Below are 23,534 nucleotides of genomic sequence, written 5' to 3'. Positions count from 1 at the left end.
GCCAAAATTGTCCCCCTTCCCCCCAAAACTTTGTTCACTAAAGCATTAAAGGAAAAAGTGTTTTCAAAGCTTTAGGCTTCCCATCCCAGTCTCTCTCTCTGTGTTTCTCTTTACATCTCTTGTCAATTTCATTCTGCGCTGATGATTCCCCACTTTATGTAGTTTGCATGCAGCACTGAAATGCTTTTTTTTTTGCTTTGGGGACACTGTCTCCTCTCTGACCCCTTTCTCAAGTGAATACCAGCAGGAAACTAAACCTCAGGCAGCTCATTTAAAATTTTCCTCCATCATTTAAATTTTTTAATTCAGTGATCTGAGACTAATGATAGACTCATATCACTAGATTCATGCTGCTTGTAAAAAATTTTTAAAACAAGGGGGAAATTGAGCTTATACACTGATGAAGGGGGAGGACAGCAGAAGGTATCGAGTGGGCAGGGGAGTGATCTTCAAGGGGAAGCAAAAGAGTGTGTGGGGAAATGTGAGTGAATCAGTACACTTCGAATTACCTTCCACTTGGAAGTGGAACAAGGGAAAAATTGACATAAAAGCACTCTTAGGAAACCCAGGGAAACAGTGACCAGAACATGAACAGAGGCAGATTAGTGCAGAGGAACATGAAGGGAGGCAGATTAGTGCAGAATGACAAAACCCAGGAGACATGCTTGGTGAAAATGAGGGGAAGCACCCCTGCATAGCAGGCCAAAGAGTTCTGAAATTGATGTCTTTTCTTCTTTCCAGGTAAAGCTAATTGAAAATACTTTTTAAAATAAAGCAATTTATGTTTCTTGTTGTAGTGCATTATATTTTAGGAAAAATCTAGCTCTTCTGTCCTCAATTTCTTGTTCATTTGGTTTTACATTACCACCACAACTACAGCAATATTAAATATTTTTTCTTGATCCTGCAGTCTACTTATTATTGTAGTTTAACAATTTATTAAGGTTTTAGAATAAGAATTTTTTTAAAAATTAAACAACATAGAGAAAGAAAAGCAGAAAACAAAAACAAAAAAACACATTCAAAATTGTAACTATAACTTTACACATTTCTCCATATTTTTTTTGTTGTTGTTCAATCGCACAGTCGAGTCCGACTCTTTGCGACCCCATGGACAAAGTCATGCCAGGCCCTCCTGTCTTCCACCATCCTCCGAAATCTGCTCAAATTCGTGTTTGTTACATCAGTAACACTGTCCAGCCATCTCATCTTTTGCCATCCCCTTCTTCTTTTGCCTTCTGTCTTTCCTAGCATCAGGATCTTCTCCAGGGAGTGTTCCCTTCTCATTTGGCGGCCAAAGTATTTGAGCTTCAGCTTCAGCATCTGACCTTCCAGGGAACAGTCTGGGTTGATTTCCCTTAGGACTGACTGATTTGATCTTGTTGCAGTCCAAGGGACTCTCAAGAGTCTTCTCCAGCACCACATCTCAAAAGCATCTATTCTGCACTCGGCCTTCCTTATGGTCCAGCTCTCACAGCCATACATTACTACTGGGAATACCATCGCTTTGACTATACGGACTTTTGTTGATGTCTCTACTTTTTATTGTACTGCCCATAGCTGTCCTCCCAAGGAGCAAACGTCTTTTAATTTCATGGCTACAGTCACCATCTGCAGTGATCTTAGATCCCAGAAATATGAAGTCTGTCACTACTTCCATGTCTTCCCCTTTTTTTTGCCAAGGTGTGATGGGGCCAGATGCCATGATCTTAGTTTTTTTGATGTTGAGTTTCAAGCCTACTTTTGTGCTCTCCTCTTTCACCCTCAACAAGAGGTTCTTTTTGTTTTTATAATTTTATAATTTTCTTTTTATAGTTAAAATCAACAAGAGGTTCTTTAGGTCCTCCTCACTTTCTGCCATTAAGAGTAGTGTCATCTGCATATCTGGGGTTGTTGATGTTTTTCCCGGCAATCTTAATTCCAGTTTGTGCTTCACCCAGGCCAGCATTTTGCATGATGTACTCTGCATATAGATTAAATAAAAAGGGTGACAATATACATGCTTGTCGCACTCCTTTTCCTATTCTAAACCAATCAGTTGTTCCATATCCCGTTCTGACAGTTGCTTCTTGACCCTTATACAGGTTTCTCAGGAGACATGTGAGGTGGTCAGGTACTCCCACCTCTTTAAGGACTTGCCACAGTTTGTTGTGATCCACACAAACAAAGGCTTTAGCATAGTCAATAAAGCAGAAATAGACGTTTTTCTGATACTCCTGTGCTTTCTCCATAATCCATCAAATTTTGGCAACTTGATCTCTAGTTCCTCTACTCCGAAACCCAGCTTGAACTTCTGGTAGTTCCCGATCTACATACTGCTGAAGCCTACCTTGCAGGATCTTTAACATGACCTTGCTGGCATGTGAAATGAATGCAATGGTGTGATAGTTTGAACATTCCTTGGCATTGCCCTTCTTTGGGATTGGAATATAAACCGATCTTTTCCAATCCTGTGGCAACTGTTGTGTTTTCCAAATTTGTTGACATAATATGTGCGTCATTTCAACAGCATCATCTTTTAGGACTTTGAATAGCTCAACTGGGATGCCATCATCTCCGCTCGTTTTGTTGTTAGTAATGCTTTCTAAAGCCCATTTGACTTCACACTCCAGGATGTCTGGCTCAAGGTCATCGATTTCACTGTCATGGTTGTCCGGGACATTGAGATCCTTCTTGTATAATTCTTCTGTTATTCCATATATTATCTACTTATTATCGCCTTGCAAAAGCAAAATGTAATTCTGAAAAAAGATGATGATTCTGAGTGGATTAATACTTCCAGGGACTATGCAGTCTGGCTGTGGCGATACTTGCTATTTGCAGCAAGCGTTACGGGTTAAAATTAGAACACTGCTGGAGTTACATTTCACTTTTGTCAAAGCCCATGTGTGAGCTGTTAATGGCTTTAGCAAAGTGGTCAGGATTCATGACCTCTCTCTGTTCCTGCACAGAAATCAACGAGCCATGGAAAACCAGTTAATATACCCAACTATTTAGGTAAGCAGTTAATAAAATGCATCTGTTAACGCCCAGAGGTGAATGTGTGGACAAAGGGATTTGTTGACATATAGAGGGCAATTGCTATTCTTTATGGCTAAAATTGGGAGTGATTTATTTTCTGAAACAGTTGTTCCATGATGTAATTGTATTTGCTAGAAAAGGAAAACAAAAAATAATATTTTCTGTAGCTTGCTGTTTGTGTTGTTTGACTGCAGAAGTCTGCATATGAGGTTCTGCCAGTTTCTGGAAGCAGAGTTTCTTTCTGGCTTGCCTCTCCTCTTAGCTGCGGATGTTCCTACTGAAAATCAGTTGAATCTCAAGAGATCGAAGGACAATGTTTCTGACGCTTTCATCAGAGTTTCATCTCTGTATGCAAGAGCAATGCAGACAACAATGTGATGCTGAATCAGAATGTTGAAGAGTTATGGCCGAAACAGCTGCTTGTGTTGGCTCATTTACTGCTGTCAAGGCACTTTGGGAAGTCAGAATCCAAAAAATAAATGCAGAACTCCGGAAGGAAAGGGAATTCAGACAGAGGGCTGCAGGGAGGTAGGTACTTATTAAGAGTTAAAGGACTTAGGCATCTTTAGAATCTGATTTCTATTTGATTTTTATCCCCTTCTTCCTCCCATGAGCTCAGGGTGGCATATACAGGGTTCATCCCTGCCCTTTTATCTTACAACAACCCTGTGAGGTTGAGAAGTGACGTCACCCAGTAAGCTTCACAGCTAACTGGGGATTTGAATTGATGTCCTACATTCTATCCAGTGTATTCATTCCCTGAGCGATTTGTGCAGTTTTTAAGTTCCAAGACCATTTCCTCTCCCCCTGCCCCCCCCCCACATTGAACTATCTTTTCAAAGCAAAATAAGGGGACTGAAAAGACTGCACCACTTCAGACTGCCAGTGGGAGGACACTTTTTACAATACTCCCCTGTGTAATACCCACACTCATCCTTCCCTGCCAGCAGACAACTAGAATAGCGGGGTCCGGGGAGCAAGCTGAGGTAGAACTTTTATTGCAGGGATTTTTACATAGGAAATCTCTGACATCTCGAGTTAAAGCAGCGTTGTCGAACTCATTTGTTATGAGGGCCAGATCTAAATGAGACTTTGTTGGGCCAGGCCATGTTGGGCCAGGCCATGTGTGTACCTATTTAAGATTAGGTAGCAGAGGTATAAACCTTATAAAGGACACAGACAAACACAATTAAATATTTAAAAAACACAAACCCTTAAAGCATGCTGAAAACATTAGCTCTTAAGCTAATTGTTGGTCTTAAAGGTGCTTTCTTTGTATCTCTCCCATGGGATCCAGGGAACTGGGCAAAGGAAGCTCTGGCTCTTTCCTTCCTTCCCCAGGGGACCATGAGGGGGAAGGAAGAGAGGCTTGGCTCAGTAGCTCTGCTGTATGATTGAGAGAGCCTGGAGAAACAAGCTCTGCCTTCCCCCCTTCCTCCCCAAAGGATGAGACTCAGCCAATGGAGAAAATAGAGGTTTTGCTCTGTAGCTCCTGTATGATTGAGTAAGCCTTGTAAAGTGAGCTGTTGTCCCAAAGGAAGCAAGAGAGAGGAAGAAGGAAGCAGATGACAGCCAGTTGCTTGGGGGCCTGATAGGAGCCCTCTGGGAGTCTGATTCGCCTCTTGGGCCGCAGTCATATTAATTAGAAAGACCCTTTAGGCACGAGGTCTCAGGGAACAGCTGTCACTACTGTAAACCCATCAGCAGGCTGAAGTAGCATAGTTCAACTCTACCTCTTCATCCTTTTACATAGGTCAGCCCTCAGCCAGCATGGCAAGGCTTTCAAATGAAATTTCGTTGGTGCAGACTAGGGATCTTTCCCTAGAAAGAGACTAATATCACTTCCTTGCCTACATGAGCACAATTTTAATGCCCTCCATCACAGGCCCTGTCCTTCATGTGTCCCATATTCTGTTCTTTGGCACTGCCTATGTATCTGACTAGGCAATAAAGATGGGATATCTGAAGGATTTCATTCTTTTCTAGGCTGACGATTGTTTGGGAAGAGAGGGCCAGTCTGACCAAGCTCAAAGAAAAAGTGATCACTGAAGATGGGAGGGTTATATTAAAGATTGAACATGAAGAATGGAAGGTATTATGAACATGGGGGTGCTGCTAATGAAACATTTAAGGAATTTAGCTTTGTTATTTCATATTTTCTATTCCACTTAATGGGTTTAAACAGACTTGTATTTGCTTCCTGCTTTCTGTTGGGTTAAACAGAACTACTATAGTTTGATCATTCTTTTTTGTACTTTGTTTACTGCAATGCAATTGTCAAGGCTGAAATTTGAGCTTGAAGACCAGTGGTAGGGTGAGGTCAGGGCCAGTGCTATGCTTTCTGGAGCCCTAGGCGAATCACCCACTAGCGCGCCCCCCCCCCCATTATTAAAAAATATAGGGAAATTGAAGAGCGCCAAACTTGAAACTTTTCACATTTTTAATTTACTGATTTTTAATTTTTTTAAAAAAAATATGTGAGAATAAGTGCTTGCCGGCTATGTTAGGAAGGAGGGTGGTGGGATAGGATGAGGTGGGAGGCCAAGTCACACATTGAGGAGAGGGGGGTGGCTTGGCTTTGTTGAGGGCAGCTTGGTGATGGGAGAGGACAAGGTGACAGTGGTCAGGAGCCAGAGTCATGTGTCAGGGAGGGGGCACCCAATGGTGCCCCCTAGGCCAGGTGACCCCTACACAACTGCCTACTTTGCCTACTCCTACACACCAGCCCTGGGTGGAGTGAGGGAGTAGGTTGAGGTTTTGGCACGTCTGAATTCCCAATGACAGTACTAGTTGGAAATTCAGAAGCACAAAACCTCCATCTCTCCCAAGCATCTGAAGTGTCCTCCTTGAAAATGCTGGAGTAGGGGGGGGGGGGTCCAGCGTTTGGAATGCCTGAATAGCCACCGGGAGTTCAGCCATGCCAAACCTCCAGCTCTTTCAAGCATCTATATAGCCCCTGGAAATTCTGCCGCGTCAACCATCCTGCTCTTCCTAGCTTCTGAAGGAGTGGAAGGAGGGGGTGGGGGGTTGACGCGCCAGAATTTCCAGCTTCTGAAGAGCTCTCCTGTCAGATGCTAGAGTGCAACGGGGGAGGGGGGAGCTGGTTTGATGCGCCAGAATTTCCAGGGGCTATCTGGCCCGTCAGACGTCCGGCTCTCCCTAGCTTCTGAACGGCTCTCCTCATACATGCTAGAGTGGAAAGGGAAGTGGAACTTCTGGAGCATCAGACTTCTGAAGTGCTCTACTCTCAGATGCTGGAGTGAAAGGGGGAAGCATATGCTTTGTGTCTGGAAATTCTGGCGCGTCAAATTAGATCCCCCGCCTTTCCACTCCAGCCAGAGCTGGATTAACAATTAAGCCAAGTAGGCACTGGCCTAGGGGCCCCCATGCCTTTAGGAGGCCTAGGCTGACTCCCCCACCCTTGGTTTCCCCCCTGCTTGCAGCCCTCCCAGCCTGCACAAGCAGCCAGCAACCCAGCTGCTCTTAACCCAACTTGCCTGGTGCCAGCTTTGTCACCAAGTTTGCCTCTCCCCTGCAGCTTGGTAAAAGGGGCTTTTAAAGAAGGTGCCTGCAGCAGGAGCCATGGGCAGTGGGGTGGGCACTCAGATTCAGAGCGGCCGCCAAGATTTCGACTGCTTAGGGGCATCCGCAGGGTTTAATCCGGACTGACTCCAGCATCTGACAGGGGAGCGCTTCAGAAGCTAGGGAGAGCCGGATGTTTGACGCACCAGAATTTCCTGGGGCCATATAGCACTTGGAAATTCCGGCGCGTCAAACCAGATCCCACCCCTCTTTCCACTCCAGCATCTAAGAGTAGAGCCCTTCAGAAGACAGGAAGAGCGGGACGTTTGACGCGCCAGACTTTCCAGGGGCCTTATATATAGCCCCTGGAGATTCTGGCTCGTCAAACCTCCGGCTCTTCCAATCTTCTGAAGGGCTCTACTCTCAGATACTGGCGAGAAAGGAGGGGTGGGGGTGGAATTTGGTTTGACGCGCCAGAATATCCAGGAGATTTATAGCCCTTGGAAATTCTGCTGCGTCAAACTCTTCCAAGCTTCTGAAGTGCTCTACTCTGAGATACTGGAGAGGAAGGAGAGGGAGGGGATCTACTTTGATGGGCCAGAATTTCCAGGGGCTTATATTGGGCTATAAAGCCCATGGAAACTCTGCGCGTCAAACCAGATTCCCCCCCCCCCCTTCCACTCTAGCATCTAAGAGGAGAGCCCTTCAGAAGCTTGGAACAGCCAGATGTTTGACATTAGGGTGGCCAGACCGTCCCGGGCGCCCGGGAATGTCCCGGTTCTGGCCCCCTATTCCCGCCTCCCGGGCTGGCTATACCGGGACCATTTAGAAGTCCCGGTTTAGCCAGCCCCGGAGGCGGTGGGCCGCAGGCGCTGGCGGGGAAGGCGGTGGTAGTGGAGGCCTCTCCGTGGCCTCCGCTGGTCGCTGGAAGCCCTCCAGAGACTCTGGAGGGCCCCCAGCGACCAGCGGAGGCCGCGGAGAGGCCGCGGAGCAGCCAGCGCTGGTCCCGGAAGGCCTTTCAGAGACTCTGGAAGGCCTTCCGGGACCAGTGCCGACCAGCGAGGGGTTTTGAGCCCGTCCCTGTGGCATCGGTCCCATCATTGTAGGGCCCAGGGGGCCGGCGCAGCGGCCCGCTGAAGCAGCCTGTCGGTCACTTCCGGGTTCCTGTCCTGCATCTCGACCTGTGTTATTAGTGACAGGCTGCTTCGGCGGGACGCTGCGCCGGCCCCCTGGGTCCCACAATGATGGGACCGATGCCACAGGGACGGGCTCGAAACACTCTATAACCCCTCAAAAGAACAGCAGTCTAGCTCGCTTCCCCCGAGCCCTGCCGCCATAAGCCTCAAGGGGGCTCATTTTGCGGCATCTCCCGGCGGGAGGGTGGCACCCGCACGGGACACATATCAAATGAAAGAGGGGGCGCAGGGCTATCAGAAACAGCCGGCGGAGGGAGTCGGGAGACCACCCCACTGGGGGATCCACACCCCGAAAGTGATGAAGGTGGCGCAGATAGAGCCAACAGAGCAAACAGGACAAAATAAATAGGCTGCATTATGCAGCACAGTTGAGAAAGTGCCTTATCCCATATACTGATGAAGTATATACAGGATTTGAGAACAAAATTGTTTCCGGCGGTGATATTTGGGGGATTTTTGGGGACGTCACAGGAAGTGCTGTGAAGTCACTTCCTGTTTCCGGCAGTGGCATTTGGGGGAAATGATGTCATTTTGGGGAAGTGATGTCACAGGAAGTGATGTCACTTCCCGTTTCCGGCAGGTGACGCGGGGAAATGATGTCACAGGAAGTGGTGTCACTTCCTGTTTCCGGCGGTGGCATGACATCGCCGGAAGTGACGTCGTCGGAAGTGACGTCACTTCCTGTTTCCGGCGACGCGCGCGCGCACCCCTGCCTCCCCCCTTCCCCCCCAAGGTGTCCCTGGCTGGCCTTCAGACATTATGGTCACCCTATTTGACATGCCAGAATTTATAAAGCCCCTGGAAATGCTGGCAGGTCAAACCAGATCCCCCCCCCGCCCCCTCCTCTCCAGTATCTGAGAGTAGAGCTCTTCAGAAGCTAGGGAGAGCCGGACTTTTGAAGTGCAGAATTTGACGTTGGGGTCAAACCAGATCCAGTATCTGAGAGTAGAGCACTTCAGAAGATTGGAAGAGCCTGACCTAAAACTGTTCTACCTGTTCCACTTGCAGGGCTGGAGAGACAGGCACAAATTAGAAGTCTCAATGTGTGGATGAGACCATGGTGTAGGGAGGAAGGGTTTAAGTTTGTTAGGCACTGAGATGCTTTCTGGAACACGTGGGAGCTGTACAAAAGTGACGGTCTCCACTTGTCCCCCAGATGGAACCAGGCTGCTGGCGCTTAAAATCAAAAAGGTGGCAGAGCAGTTTTTAAACTAAATCTTGGGGGGAAGCCAACAGGAGATGAAATGTCTCTGGTTTGGGAGGACTCATCTCAAAGAGATGAAAGGTTAGCTGTTACTTTTCTCCCAGGTAATGGATCAGAGTTGTCCACTGAGATGGTGACAAACAGTATGGACTGTCTCCCAAAGTCTCGAGGCAGCAGGAGGAAGGTTGCAGTCCTAACTTGCCTGGGAAATTATAGATGTTTGTATACAAATGCTAGAAGTGTTCAAAGTTAAATTGGTGAGTTGGAATGTTTAGTGTTGTTCAAAATCATAGACGTCCGGCTCTTCCAATCTTCTGAAGTGCTCTATTCTCAGACATTGTGGGAATTTCAGAAACTTGGTGGAATAAGGAGAATGGATCAGATTTGTCCACTGAGATGGTGACAAACAGTATGGACTGTCTGCCAAAGTCTCAAGGCAACAGGAGGAAGGTTGCGGGCCTAACTTGCCTGGAAAATTATAGATGCTTGTATATAAATGCTAGAAGTCTTCAAAGTAAAATTGGTGAGTTGGAATGTTTAGTGTTGGGGGGAAACATAGACATTGTGGGAATTTCAGAAACCTGGTGGAATGAGGTGAATCAGTGGGACACGGTGATTCCTGGATATAAGTTATATCGGGAGGATAGGGAGGGAAGGGTTGGAGGTGGGGTGGCTCTGTATGTCAGAGAGGGTATACGGTCCAGTAAGACTAAGGTCAGAGAATTAGATTCCCTTCTAGGAATGCTTTGGGTCGAAATAGAGGGTCCAAAAGGAAATGTAACTATGAAAGCTTGTTATCGCCCACCAAATCAAAAGATATATTATAATATATTATATCGTCAAAAGACAATTATAATATGATGGAAGGATTAAAGATAGTGGCTAAACATAAAAACTGCATCATAATAGGTGATTTTAACTACCCGCAGATTGATTGGATCAATATGTGTTCTGGTCGAGAGAAAGAGTTTGAGTTTCTAGATGCTCTCAATGACTGTGCTATGGAGCAGATGGTCACAGAACCTACCAGGGGTAGGGTGATCCTGGATTTGGTCCTAAGTAATGCCCAAGACTTGGTGAGAGATGTAAAAGTGATCACACCACTTGGGAGCAGTGACCATAACGTTATTGATTTCACCATTTGTATAAATAGGGAGTTGCCCCAAAAGACCAGCACAACCACATTTAACTTTAAAAGGGGTAAATTCTCTGAGATGAGGAGGCATGTGAAGAGGAAACTGAAAGGAAAGGCAAATACAGTCAAAACTCTTGGGGAAGCTTGGAGGCTATTTAAAACTACAATCCTAGAAGCTCAGATAAAATATATACCACAAGTTAGGAAAGGCACAAACAGGTATAAGAAAAATACAAGCGGGCAGCCGTGTTGGTCGGAAGCAGTTGAACAAAGCAGGAGTCAAGTTCACCTTTAAGACCAACAAATTTTTATTTAGAACGTAAGCTTTCGTGTGCTCTTAAACACACTTCATCAGACAAGGAATCCAGCACAGTGAGCAAAGCCATACATTGCTGAGCAGAGCACTGCCTTCCAGCTATGTATGGCTCTGCTCAGCTATGTATGGCTTTGCTCACTGTGCTGGATTCCTTGTCTGATGAAGTGTGCTTAAGCGCACACGAAAGCTTATGTTCTAAATAAAAATTGGTTGGTCTTAAAGATGCAACTTGACTCCTGCTCGGTATAAGAAAAGGCCTGCATGGATAACAAACAAAGTAATGGAAGCTGTAAAAGGTAAGGATTCCTTTAAGCGGTGGAAAGCTAATCCAAGTGAGTTTAATAAAAGGGAACACAGGCAAATCAAATGCAAGACTGTGATCAGGCAGGCAAAAAGGGACTATGAGGAGCATATTGCAAAAAAACATAAAGACCAACAATAAAAATTTCTTCAAATATATTAGAAGCAGGAAACCAGCCAGGGAGGCAGTGGGGCCCTTGGATGATCAAGAGGTAAAAAGATAGGGAAATGGCTGAGAAGCTGAATGCATTTTTTGCCTCCATCTTCACTGTGGAAGATGAGAAGTGTTTGCCCGCTCCAGAACCACTAATTTAGGAAAGGGTGTTTAAAGATCTGAGTCAGAGTGAGGTGACAAGAGAGGAGGTCCTACAACTAATAGACGAATTAAAAACTAATAAGTCACCAGATCTGGAAAGCATACATCAAAGGGTTCTGAAAGAACTCAAAGGTGAACTTTTGGATCTCCTGACAAAAATATGTAATCTTTCATTGAAATCTGCCTCCCCTCCTGAGGACTGGAAGGTAGCAAATGTCACCCCCATCTTTAAAAAGGGTTCCAAAGGAGATCCGGGAAACTACAGGCCAGTCTGTCTGACTTCAATACCAGGAAAGTTGGTAGAAACCATTATCAAGGACAGAATGAGTAGGCACATTAATGAACACAAGTTATTGAGGAAGACTCAGCATGTGTTCTGTAAGGGAAGATCTTGCCTCACTAACCTGTTACAGTTCTTTGAGGGGGTGAACAAACATGTGGACAAAGGGGACCCAATAGATGTTGTTTACCTTGACTTCCAAAAAGCTTTTGATAAAGTTTCTCATCAAAGGCTCCTTACTAAACTCGAGAGTCATGGAGTAAAAGGACAGGTCTTCTTGTGGATCAAAAACTGGCTAATTAATAGGAAGCAGAGAGGCAGTATAAATGGGCAGTCTTCGTAGTGGAGGATGGTAAGCAGTGGGGTGCCGCAGGGCTCGGTACTGGGTCCCATGCTCTTTAACTTGTTCATTAATGATTTGGAATTGGAAGTAAGCAGTGAAGTGACCAAGTCTGCAGATGACACTAAGTTGTTCAGGGTGGTGAGAACCAGAGAGGATTGTGAGGCACTCCGAAGGGATCTGTTGAGGTTGGGTGAGTGGGCGTCAACGTGGCAGATGAGGCTCAGTGTGGCCAAGTGCAAAGTAATGCACATTGGGTCCAAAAATCCCAGCTACAAATACAAGTTGATGGGGTGTGAACTGGCAGAGACCGACCAAGAGAGAGATCTTGGGGTCGTGGTTGATAACTCACTGAAAATGTCAAGGCAGTGTGTGGTTGCAATAAAAAAGGCCAACGTCATGCTGGGAATTATTAGGAAGGGAACTGAAAACAAATCAGCCAGTATCATAATGCCTCTGTATAAATCGATGGTGCGGTCTCATTTGGAATACTGTGTACAATTCTGGTCACTGCACCTCAAAAAGGATATTATATCACTGGAAAAAGTCCAGAAAAGGGCAACTAGAATGATTAAAGGTTTGGAACACTTTCCGTGTGAAGAAAGGTTAAAACGCTTGAGGCTCTTTAGCTTGGAGAAAAGTCGACTATGGGGTGACATGATAGAAATGTACAAGATTATGCATGGGATGGATAAACAGAGAAAGAAGTACTTTTCTCCTTTTCTCACAATACAAGAACTTGTAGGCATTCAATGAAATTGCTGAGCAGTCGGGTTAGAATGGATAAAAGGAAGTACTTCTTCACCCAAAGCGTGATTAACGTATGGAATTCACTGCCACAGGAGGTGGTGGTGGCTACAAGCATAGCCACCTTCAAGAGTGGTTTGGATAAAGATGTGGAGCAGAGTTCCATCAGTGGCTATTAGCCACAGTATATTATTGGAACTGTCTGGGGCAGTGATGCTTTGTATTCTTGGTGCTTGGGGGGGGGTGCAAAGTGGAAGGGCTTCTAGACCCACTTGTGAACCTTCTGATGGGACTTGTTTTTTTGTTTTTGCAACTGTGTGACACAGAGTGTTGGACTGGATGGGCCATTGGCCTGATCCAACATGACTTCTCTTATGTTCTTAACCATATCCCCCCCTGCTTCCTCTCCAGTATCTGAGAGTAGAGCACTTCAGAAGATTGGAAGAGCCGGACATTTGATGCGCCAGATTTTTCAGGGGCTATAAAGCCCCTGGAAATTCTGGCACGTCAAACCAGATTCCCCCCACCCTTCCTCTCCAGTATCTGAGAGTTGAGCACTTCAGAAGATTGGGAGAGCCCGACGTTTGACGCGCCAGAATTTCCAGAGGCTATAAAGCCCTATAATAGCCCCTGGAAATTCTGGCTCATCAGACGTCCATCTCTTCCAATCTTCTGAAGTGCTCTGCTCTCAGATACTGGAGAGGAAGGGGGGTTGATCTGGTGTGACTCACCAGAACTCTGGCTCTTCCAATCTTCTGAAGTGCAGTGCTCTGCTCTCAGGGCTGGTGCTAGGCTTTCTGGCGCCCTAGGCAAATCACCCACTAGTGCCCCATTTTAAAAAAATATAGGAAAAATTAAGAGCACAAAACTTGAAACTTTTCACATTAATTTTTATTTTTTTTAAAAAATGTGATGTTATTTAAAAATTGTGAGAATAAATGCTTCCTGGCCAAGCCAGGAAGGAGGGTGCCGGGATAGGGAGAGGGGGGTGGCTCGGCTTTGTTGAGGGCAGCTTGGTGATGGGAGAAGACAAAGTGACAGTGGTCAGGAGCCAGAGTCATGTGTCTGGGAGAGGGCACCACTGGGCCAGGTGGCACCCTAGACGACTGCCTACTTTGCCTACTCACACGCACCAGCCATGGGTGAGGTGATGCTGTTTAATCTTCCCTCTGCTGAAAAATAAATAAATAAAAATCACACACATCCAGCTGCTTTTGCTGTTGCTGAGGAAAGGATATGGGTAAGATATTGTCTTGCTTAGTATGTGTTTGTATGGGGGTGAGAATCCGTCAAATATATATCAATTTATGGTTTTTCTCTCCATTTTACTTTGGCTCATTTTCTTATTTAGTCTTGGTTGGATTATTGCAGGGCTCTTGGTGTTGGTTGTATAAAGAGGAAATCACTTCCCACTAACTTTTCTGCACTAATTAAGAAATCATGCTTGGTTTAGCTTGCTCAGTGACTTTTAAAATTTATTCTTTATCTTTTCAAATTTAGACACTACCTTCTTGCTTGCTGAAACTGAACCACCTTCAGGAATGGCAACTTCACAGAACTGGTTTGGTAAAAATTCCCGAATTCATTGGTCGCTTTCAAAATCTCACTGTGCTAGATATGTCTCGAAATTCCATTGTGGAGTTACCTAAGCAGATTGGTGAGTTTGGACACCTTTCGTTGTCTCTTATGGTTTCATCACTGAATCCAGTAGTGCTGTAAGAGTCAGATAACTGTGTCTGAAATTAAAAAAAAAAAAAACCTGATGAACATGAAATGTGTTGTATTTCTTGGTTTTTTAAATTCCAGGTGGGTGGCTGTGATTGGCTGTATCAGCAAAATAAAACAGGAGTCTGGCAGCACCTTAAGCTAACAACACTTATTCCAAGATAAGTTGTCCTGAGCCAGATCTTAAAGTTCTGATGAACACCTGTTTTACTTGGTTTTCTAATACTGGACACCTGTTGATCTTAGTATTTTCCAGACCCCATTGATTGGCTGTTGCCCTCCCATTTGCTCAGATCATAGGCAGACAACTAGCAGCACAGGTGCTCAGTGTGATGTCCAGGAAATTCCTACCTGTTCTCAGCATCATGACAGTTTACAAACCCCCCTCCCCTGTTTCCTGTAGTTGCTTTTCCCCGCACATAAGACCTAGGCAAAGTGCTCTTAAAATTCCATTTCTTCCCATGGTATGAGCAGAGTGTATCTGAAGTCTTTTCCCTGGCTTAGTGGGAGGCTATAGGCAGATTGTACTTCTCAGGTTCAATTCCCGGCATCTCCAGTTAAAAGATCTCAGGCAGCTGGTGTTGGTAAGACTTTTTTCTGCATGAGGGTCTGGAGAACTGCTGCTGGTCAGAGCAGACCATAGGGAGTTTGATGTTCTAATGGTCTGACTTGATATAAGGCACCTTGATTTGTCCATTTGCATATGCTCTTGCTGACTGACTCCCACACAGAAGACAAGGCACAAGTGACCAGGACAGACCAGCTGCGACACATCAAGGGATATAGCCACAGCAGTGGAACAAGAAGGATCTCTCTCTCTCTTCCCTTTAATTAAAAATATTATTTAAACTTTAGGTCAACATACTTTTTCAAATACCTTGATGTTCAAGCCACTTAAAAACTTGAGAATCAGTTCAATCTTGTTGAATGCAGCAGCACTCCTGTTCGTTCTCTGCTTGTGATGTGTACCTTTCTCCTTGTCCTGCAAACCAGTGGTTCTCAGCCTTTTGTATCTTACATCCCACCAGTCATTATATCAAAGAACTTGGGTCCCACCATGATAAAAACAAAAGGCTCTCTTTTTCTGAAAAGGACATTCTTATGTTTACAGGGATTCTGTTATTACATCGTTTTAGGTAAGCTTCAAGGACATTAACAGCAGTATTGTTGGGAGTAAATTCTGTTGCTGTGGCTTTAAAGTATAAACCCTGGCAGGTAGGGCTTGCAGGAAGCTGTACATCAAAAGCACTCACTGGCGGACAGGGGGAACGAGAAGCCCTGAGTGACAAGCATGCAAAAAGATAGATAATTCCTAGCTGGTAGGGCCAGTAAAAAAAAAAGTAAATGTAGTCCCCTGTGCAAGCACCAGTCTCGGAAGGCTGAGTCAACCTGAGCCGGCTAACTGAAACCAGCTAACGCTGGGATCGAATGAGCAAAGAGTTCAGACTGCAGTACTGCAGCTTTACCACTCTGCGCCATGTGGCCAGTAGGAAATGGCAAGTCACACTTGTCTTTGTCTTTGTCTGCAGAATAGTTGGAGCGCTGGTCTCCCACATAAGTTGCAAAAATGTTTTGAAGCTCATAGAAGCCTATTGTGAAACAGGGTATCTAGCGCACCCCTGTTGCGTTCTTTTGCCTTGCTGCTTGTCATCTCTACACTGACTACAAGAAGATTTGGAGCACAGGACTCCACCTTCACGGCTCATCGCACCACATCTCGGAGTCTCAGCTTTTTACAAGGATTTTTATTTCAAAGAAATAGACTATTGCTATAAGTATATGGACTTCGTGTTTGGGTGTGTCTTATATTTGCACTTTTGTATGATTCTAAGAGGATATTTGAGTGTATAAAATAACTGGAAAATCTGGGGTTTTGTTTACGTGGATGCCCACGGGCTTTCTTTCCTCTCTCCTGGAGGTTGGCAAACCTACTCTAAAATACTAGTGTGGTCTGTAGGAAGGTATATTGCAGTCTTTCTCTTCCAACACTTGCATCCTATTCTCCAAATAAAAAAGAAAAGGAGAGTTAAAGAGCTCTTTTCTGTCTCTATTCCTGAGGAATGGAGACAGTTAGCAGAGTCAACACTATTGACCCCTCAACCTATGCGAAATAAGTTGCTAACTAATAGACCTAGGCCTAAAGTAGAAAGTGAAACTGCCCTCTAATATTAGTGCTTTAGCAATTTAACTTGTCTGGGCGAGAGGCAGACCCAGCGGCCCACAGGGCCTGGCCCCCTGACAGTTTTGGGTGGCCCCTCACCTTCAGGCTGCTGCTTCCCTCCAGCGTGATTTAAATCACATGGGAGGGGCATCCAGGAGCAGCTGCTGCCCTTCCCATGCCATTTATAGGGCCCAGAAATCAGCTGATTGGTGGGGTCTAAATTATGCAGGAGGGGTGGAAGGAACAGTCACCAGCCTCCTGCACAATTTAAAGGGCCCCCTCCCCCACGGTCCCCAATGCCCCCCTCCCCTTGTGGCCCCTAGCTATGGGGCTGGTGAGAGGAAAATACATTCTTCAAATAATCTTTAAGACTTAACATTTTAGGATGGATAGAACTTAATTCCAGACTAGTGGGAAAAAATGGAAAGCCATCAAAATTCTGTGTCCTGTGGGGTTGCCAGTTCTGGGTTGAGAAAAACCTGGAGATTTGGGGGATGGCGCCTGGGGAGGAGGGATCTCAGCAGGGCATAACGTCAGTTCTCTAAAGTGGCCATTTTCCCCCAGGGTAACTGATCTTGGTTATCTGGAGATCAACTGTAATAGCAAGATCTCTTGGTGCCACCTGCGGATTGGCAACAGCAGTGCCCCAGCTTCCCTCCTTCAGCTTATTTCATGTCCTTGAAATCTCCCCACTTCACGTTTGACTTAACACTATGCTATTTGTTGAAAAGGAAGCTTTTAACAGGTGATTATATCAAGGTTTTTTTTTATTTCTAACTTTTGCAGGTCAATTGTCAAATCTCCAAGAGCTGAACCTCAGTTACAATAAAATTAAAACTGTTCCTAAAGAACTAAGCAACTGTGTCAGTTTAGAAAGACTGGAGCTGGCAGTCAACAGAGACATCTGTGAGCTTCCCTACCAGGTTTGGAAAAACGTTTTCCCTCCTCTTTAACTCCATATGATACAATACCAGAGAAACAAGTGTTGAATCTATCCCTAAAGGACTAGTTCAGATTTTCAGGTCTTCTCTTCCCAAACACAAGAACTGGGAGTGGAGAAGCACCTGGGCTTGCTGCTAAACATGACCGACACAGAAGCAGTGTGCCATTTGTGAGCATGGCCTCTACTTGGGAGCTGTACAGGCACCTGCCACCATTTGCCCAAGTACAACAGCTCTTTTCCAGCATATTGCAGTAAAGGCACACAGAGGCCCTCATTTGTGGCAATTCTCACAAATGGCATGGCCATGTTAGTATTGATCCTATCATGAGCCCAACCAGCTTTTAGGACAAGTTTACATATTGCAATGTATCTGGCTAAAATAGGGCTTTTTTGAGCAGGAACGCACAGGAATACAGTTCCAGCTGGCTTGGCATCTGTGGGTGTGGCCTAATATGCAAATGAGTTCCTGCTGGGCTTTTTCTACCAAAAAAAAGCTCTGGGCTAGAGGAATTGATTGTTAATGAAGACTGCATATATTTGCATATTCAGTGATAGCTTTGAAGGAAAATCACAATTTGTAGAGGAAGTACAGTTTTATAGATACTCATATTAGGGATATTTACTTTCTTGTAAAACAAAAAGGGCCCATGTTATGCCCCCAGTTTAGGAGCATTTTCCCCATCCACCAAAAGGTTTTAAATGACAGTTAACTGACTCAGTGTAATCCTGACTTTTCTAAACCAGATTTAGAAGGCTGTAACTCCTTAATAAAGGATTGCAAATTAATAAATATTTCATCCTTATTGCAGTGAAGCAAAGCAGGAAGGAAATTTAAGCAATTTTTTTGTTCTTCCTGCTTCTGTGCAGATCTCCCATAATAAAAATCCCTGATGCCTTGATTCAGTCCCCCCCCCCCCCCGATGTTGTAATGCATGAAGTAATTCTAACTAACTGACTTTGGGGCTGTTTTGCATATAGGCGTGCCAAACTCAAGGTAGGGCCTGGAGTTCTCTTGGAATTACAACTGATCTCTAGGCTACAGAAATCAGCTGTCCCGGAGGAAGTTTTGTTTTGGAAGGTAGCCATTTTGGTCCACAGTACAACAGCTAGAGTCGCGTAACACCCTAGAGACTGACAAGATCTCGGGAGTATATGGTTTCAAGAAAGAGTTGTCAGGTGCCTGATGAAGGCAGCTTTGACTCTCAAAAGTTTACACCCCAAAATCTTGTTTGTATCCAGGGACAGGGACAGGAACTCATAGGAATGCAGTTCCTACTGCCTTGGTGTCAGGGTGTGTAGCCTAATATGCAAATGAGTTCCTGCCTTTTTAAACCAAAAAAGCCCTCTTAGTATCTTAAGGTGCTCCTGTGTTTGAAGCTACCTGGAGGAAACAGAACAGGCTGTGACATCACATCTCTGCTGAGCTTCCTCCCCTCCCAAACTCTGCCCTCACCAGGCACCACCCCCAGATCTCCAGGGATCTTCCAAACTCAGTAGCCAACTCTATTTTGCTTATTGCATCACTTTGCAGGTTCTCTGTAGTGGTTTCCTCCTTGCCTACTTATTGAAATCTGAAAAGGTGTTTCCATATTTTTCTGACATTGTTTTCTCCAAAGTTATGTGATTATGCAAAAGTTATAATTACACGGCCAACTGGTGCCTACTGTTGGAACAGGGCAGACTAGATTACTGAAGCAGAATTACATGGCAGATCACTCTGCCATCTGTTTCACAGGCACTCTGTGTTGGTGGTGGATTTGTATTGCTTTAGATACAATATTAAAAGTGGCTCTACAAGAATGCAGCTTAATTGCAGCTCTTAAGATTCCACAAGTTATTGGCTTCCAAAGGCATCTCCTAAAGAAAGTGGTTTGATGTTGAGCTGGCAGCAGCCCCAAGCAAGGCTGGGTACCTAACCAGAACCAATGAGTGTTTGCAGAGCCCACACGAAGCTGCCTTTACATGAAGGAGACCATTGGTCCATCAAGGGCTGCTCTGTGGCTCTCCGTGGTCACAGTGTTCCCTCTTAGTATGAGCTAGCTCAGTTTTTAGCCTCTGGCTCACACATTTGTCTTAGCTTAAGAAGGATGCCCCCAGAACAAACTAATGTATGCAGTAGCCAAATACCTCACTCACAACTTTAATGCTAGTAGCTCACAAGACTCCACAACTTAGAGGGAGCATTGTCAAGTCTTTCATTTCAGCTACTACCTGGTCCTCTTTGTAACTGGTGATCCTGGGGAATGAACCTGAGAAGCAGGGGTACTTCTGCTAAGCCACAGCTCCTTCCCACTAAGGTGAGTCCTGGAAATATTTGTTTTTAGGCTTTTCTCCCAGTGCTCATAAGAACAGTGTTTATGTGGACTGAGATGATTAAAGATCACAGAAAGGTCATGAGTAGTGTACATATTTCTCCTCTCCTGGACCAGGGCATATACTTGCACAGAATCCTCAGAAATTTGATCTGTCAGTCCTAGCTGATGGTTATAACTTCCCTCTTTTCCTCAGCTCAGCAACCTGAAAAAGCTTTATCACATAGATCTGAGTATGAACCAGTTTGCCACCTTCCCATCAGTCCTCCTGGAGATGCCAAATTTGGAATGGTTAGACATGGCAAGCAACAAACTGAAGGAAATCCCTGGCAATATTGACAGGTAAATATACATCTCCAAAAAATTCTGCCTGTTATTTGGCTGTATTCAGGATATTTCATATTAAAAGTAAACGCCACTAAAATAAAATGCATTGTTATACAGATAGTAACACAGAAATATGCCTCAAAGTAAACTACATGATTGCACTATTGACCGCAAAGCAAAAGATATTCCCTAAAATGTAATTGAAAGATTACAGCATTTAACCCACTTTAGTCCTGTTCGTATACTCCACTTGGATGTGGCTAACTATTCTATAAAATGGCATATAAGACATAACAGGGTGTTTTAAAAGCAGAGGATGTCATTGGAAAGCTAAGCCTACTGCAGGGGTGTTGAACTCATTTGTTTTGGGGGCCGGATCTGACATAAATGAGACCTTGTCAGGCTGGGCCATGTGTGTCATAACATGTAATGCCAGGTAGTGGAGATAAAAACTTTATAAAGGACACAGACAAACCCATGGAAGTTTTTTAGAAACTTAAAATAAAACATGTTTAAAAGATTAGCACTCTTGCAACATTTTATTTGTCAATTTCTAATAACTGATACCTCTTGCTCTGAATTATTGCATCAAAATCTGGAGACAGTCTGTGTCAGGGGTAGCCAAACTTGCTTAACCTAAAAGCCACAGAATAAATGGCAGATGTTTGAGAGCTGCAAGGCATGAACAAATAATACACACACGTCTTTCTTGAAACTCTTAATACTACCTTTCTTTACAGAATGGAAAACCTACATACTTTGTGGCTCCAACGGAATGAAATAACTGATTTGCCAGAAGCCATTTGCAAGCTAACAAACCTAAGTACCCTTGTTCTCAGCAGTAACAAACTTCAGGATATTCCTGTTTGCATGAAAGACATGACAAACCTGAGGTAAAAGAAAAGACATCACAGTTGCCAGAATAGTCACTGCTATGGGCAGATGGTGCACAGCCTGGCTGCTGTTTGGGGGAAATGTACCTTTGTTTCCAAATGAATGAACCTCCCTCCCTCCCTCCCAAGTTTCATTCCTTTACCAAATGAAAACCAGCAGGCTTACCAATAAAGCACTTCCTTGTTAGCAGACTGATTTAGTGTTCCAGGTGATTCAGAGGGGGGCAAAGTCAGGAGATTTGAAATGGATAGTTTAGTTTTCTAATAATTAAAAACAACTAATCTTACAGCAAAAAAGGATGTTGATAAATGTTTCTTTCTTCAGTGTTCCCATTAGTCATTGTTGACACCAATCATTTGCATGGCTGTGCAGAGATAACTTTGGACTGTTGCACTCGCTAAGTTCCCTCTATGTCTGAGCTAGTCCTGGTTTTTTTTTTGGGGGGGGGTGGTGTATTATTTCTGGTACTTTGCTAATTAGACTGTGTGTCTTCCATTGTTCCCAGTGCTTGGCAAATTCAAGTCTCTCTCTGTTAACCATTCATAGTGTACACATGCACACACAGTGATCTACAAGTCCAATGATTAGTACCAAACACTTAGTTGGTTTTATTTAGCCCATTTTGCACAAGCTGAAGAGCTGTTTTGTCTCTGGGGTTTCCAAAGATAGTTCTGCCTCCAGTACCCAGAAACTCTGTATCTGGGGTTTCCAAAGGTAGCTCTGCATCTCTTCCTAGGAGTCCCAAGTGCCAACCTTTATGGATTCACTGTTATACTGCTGCCTGCCCTGCCTTTCTTGAGGTTCCAACGTATGTATTTATTATTCACAAAATTTATGCCTCATCTTTCAGTCCTCATCAGGCCACCAAGATGGTTGACAGATAAAAAAAATATGTAACAAAAATACATGGGGAAAGGTTCCAGCAGCTACATAGCAAATCTGGTACCTCTGCCTCAAACCCACTCCCCCCCCCCACCCCCTAAAATATACCACTAGGAGAGATTTGCCATTTACTACAATGGCCCCATAGGGTATAATGCAGCCAGATAGATTCAGAAATCCCAAATACTGTATCTGTACTGATCTTAATATTCAGGAATATTGGGGAATACTGTAAAAATTCAAATCACAGAATCCAAATAATATCAAATTTTTTTTGCACACCCCTAATTACCTACCCTGGCTAAAACTGAATTCAATAGTCAACTCAGAATATACTTGAATACTACAGATAAACACAGTTGCATAAATCAGAGATATATTTGATATTCCTTACCCAGCTGAAGTCAGCTGACACAAAGCCCCACAAACCACAAGGCTCCTACAAGCAGGCACAAGTTTGGAAGTAAATAAATGTAAGTAAATAAATTTCAATGAACTGACATAAATGCAGGATATAAATCTGTAAAATGCTAAAGATTATGCAGTACAAACACAAGCACCACTGGTAGGAACAGGGCTTGTGCTGTTAATTTTTCTCAAGTATCAAATGGTTTGTTGTGAAATTGCTCTTCCTTTGTTCTTTTAATCCAAAATCATTGCATTAACATATAATTCTAATAAATTACTAGATTTGTCAACTTCAGAGATAATCCACTGAAGTTTCAGATTACACTGCCTCCATGTGAGAATGAGGAAGAGGAGGAAGAACAAGAATTGTATGGAATTCAGTTCATGCATGCATATATTGAGGAACTGCTCAGCAGAAAAGGTATCTTTGCATACTTAAACTAAATTGAATTATTGGAGGAAAACATGCATCTATTTTTTTTTAAGAAACACATCCTATTTACTAGCAGCTCCGTATGCATCTCCTTCTCTTTGGCCCAGGGAGGAACAATCTGCCAAGTTTAGATCTATGCTGCCTCTTTTCCAAACACAGTTGTCTACCGAATTTCTTTCCCAGAATGCTAAAATCTAGGGAAACAATGAACTGTGTCCACATGTACAATTGTAATGCTTTTGCCCAAATAGAGCTGTGCAAGGTGAAGGGGAACTCCCCAAAGCTGCAACCTGCTGTACTCCCCGCACCCCAGAATGGACTCCCTCTGTCTGTGGAAATCATCCATTTTTTCTTACTAAACAGATTAGGGTCTGGTGCAACATATTTCTCCTGACTTGCTCATTTCTAAGATTTCAGAGACCCAGAGGTAGGATCTTGTTATCAGAGTAGCACTTCAGAGAATAAGGTGGGTACAGTAGCATCCTTTCCTTTTCTCCCTTGCGCTGATATGCTGGCAGGTAGCAGTATGGGAGACAGGGGTCCCATACAGCCTAGAAACTAGTTGCTTCATACCCCACTGCTCTTAAGAATGGTCTGAAAGAAATTAATTTTGGACTGTTAAAAGTGTCCAGTGCTACTTGGTAATGCTGTGCAAGTCAAGCAGTAAGGAAAAGCAACCACCTAAGAAATCCTGCCTTTTTCTATGACACAAAGGATCTCATGAGTTCAAATGCAGTTTCTAAAAAAGGAGTAACACAACTTTTATAACACATATAAATTAGTTGGGAGATTGTAAAAAAGATGTTGCATGTAAAATTAAGTATGTGGATTCTTCCATTTCAACCTCTTCTCTTTCAGAAAACACAGGAAACAATATTGCTACCATCAATAACAATTGAAAATAATATCTGCCAATCTGCTTTTACAACTACTAGGAATTTACTATCATACTTTTTCCAAGTTCAGGAAGACTGAAGACAACTCATATCCACTGTGACAAAAATGTTGTCAAAGTCTCTCACTGTCGGACAAATGCTGTTTTGTTTTTTTGGTCGGAAGGAGACTGTAGAAG

The 23,534-nt window shown here is 44.1% G+C and overlaps 1 protein-coding gene across 2 annotated transcripts; it reads left to right on the top strand.

The window, feature by feature from the left end:
- The first annotated feature begins 3,372 nt into the window (after positions 1–3,372).
- LRRC39 (leucine rich repeat containing 39) lies at positions 3,373–23,486 on the top strand. Of its 2 annotated transcripts, none has more exons than XM_060232263.1 (8): positions 3,373–3,549; positions 5,008–5,113; positions 13,878–14,034; positions 17,050–17,186; positions 19,715–19,860; positions 20,586–20,738; positions 22,311–22,450; positions 23,330–23,486. In XM_060232263.1, exons 1-8 carry the CDS (start codon positions 3,425–3,427, stop codon positions 23,359–23,361), a joined length of 996 nt encoding a protein of 331 aa, XP_060088246.1. In that variant the 5' UTR covers positions 3,373–3,424; the 3' UTR covers positions 23,362–23,486. The 2 variants fall into 2 exon arrangements, with proteins under 2 accessions (XP_060088246.1, XP_060088245.1); XM_060232262.1 differs by having other exon boundaries at positions 23,321–23,486.
- The last annotated feature ends 48 nt before the right edge of the window (positions 23,487–23,534 follow it).

Source organism: Heteronotia binoei, chromosome 2 (genome assembly GCF_032191835.1).
Source record: "Heteronotia binoei isolate CCM8104 ecotype False Entrance Well chromosome 2, APGP_CSIRO_Hbin_v1, whole genome shotgun sequence".
In the NCBI taxonomy this organism is placed as follows: domain Eukaryota; kingdom Metazoa; phylum Chordata; class Lepidosauria; order Squamata; family Gekkonidae; genus Heteronotia; species Heteronotia binoei.
The sequence above is the reverse complement of the archived record's forward strand: the minus strand, read 5'-3'. Positions and strand labels throughout refer to the sequence as shown.

Coding starts and splice junctions, on each gene's coding strand:
- LRRC39 (XM_060232262.1), top strand. CDS start 3,425: ATGGCCGAAACAGCTGCTTGTGTTGGCTCATTTACTGCTGTCAAGGCA. Junction 3,550..5,007: donor AGACAGAGGGCTGCAGGGAG/GTAGGTACTTAT, acceptor ATTCTTTTCTAG/GCTGACGATTGTTTGGGAAG. Junction 22,451..23,320: donor GGAACTGCTCAGCAGAAAAG/GTATCTTTGCAT, acceptor CTTCTCTTTCAG/AAAACACAGGAAACAATATT.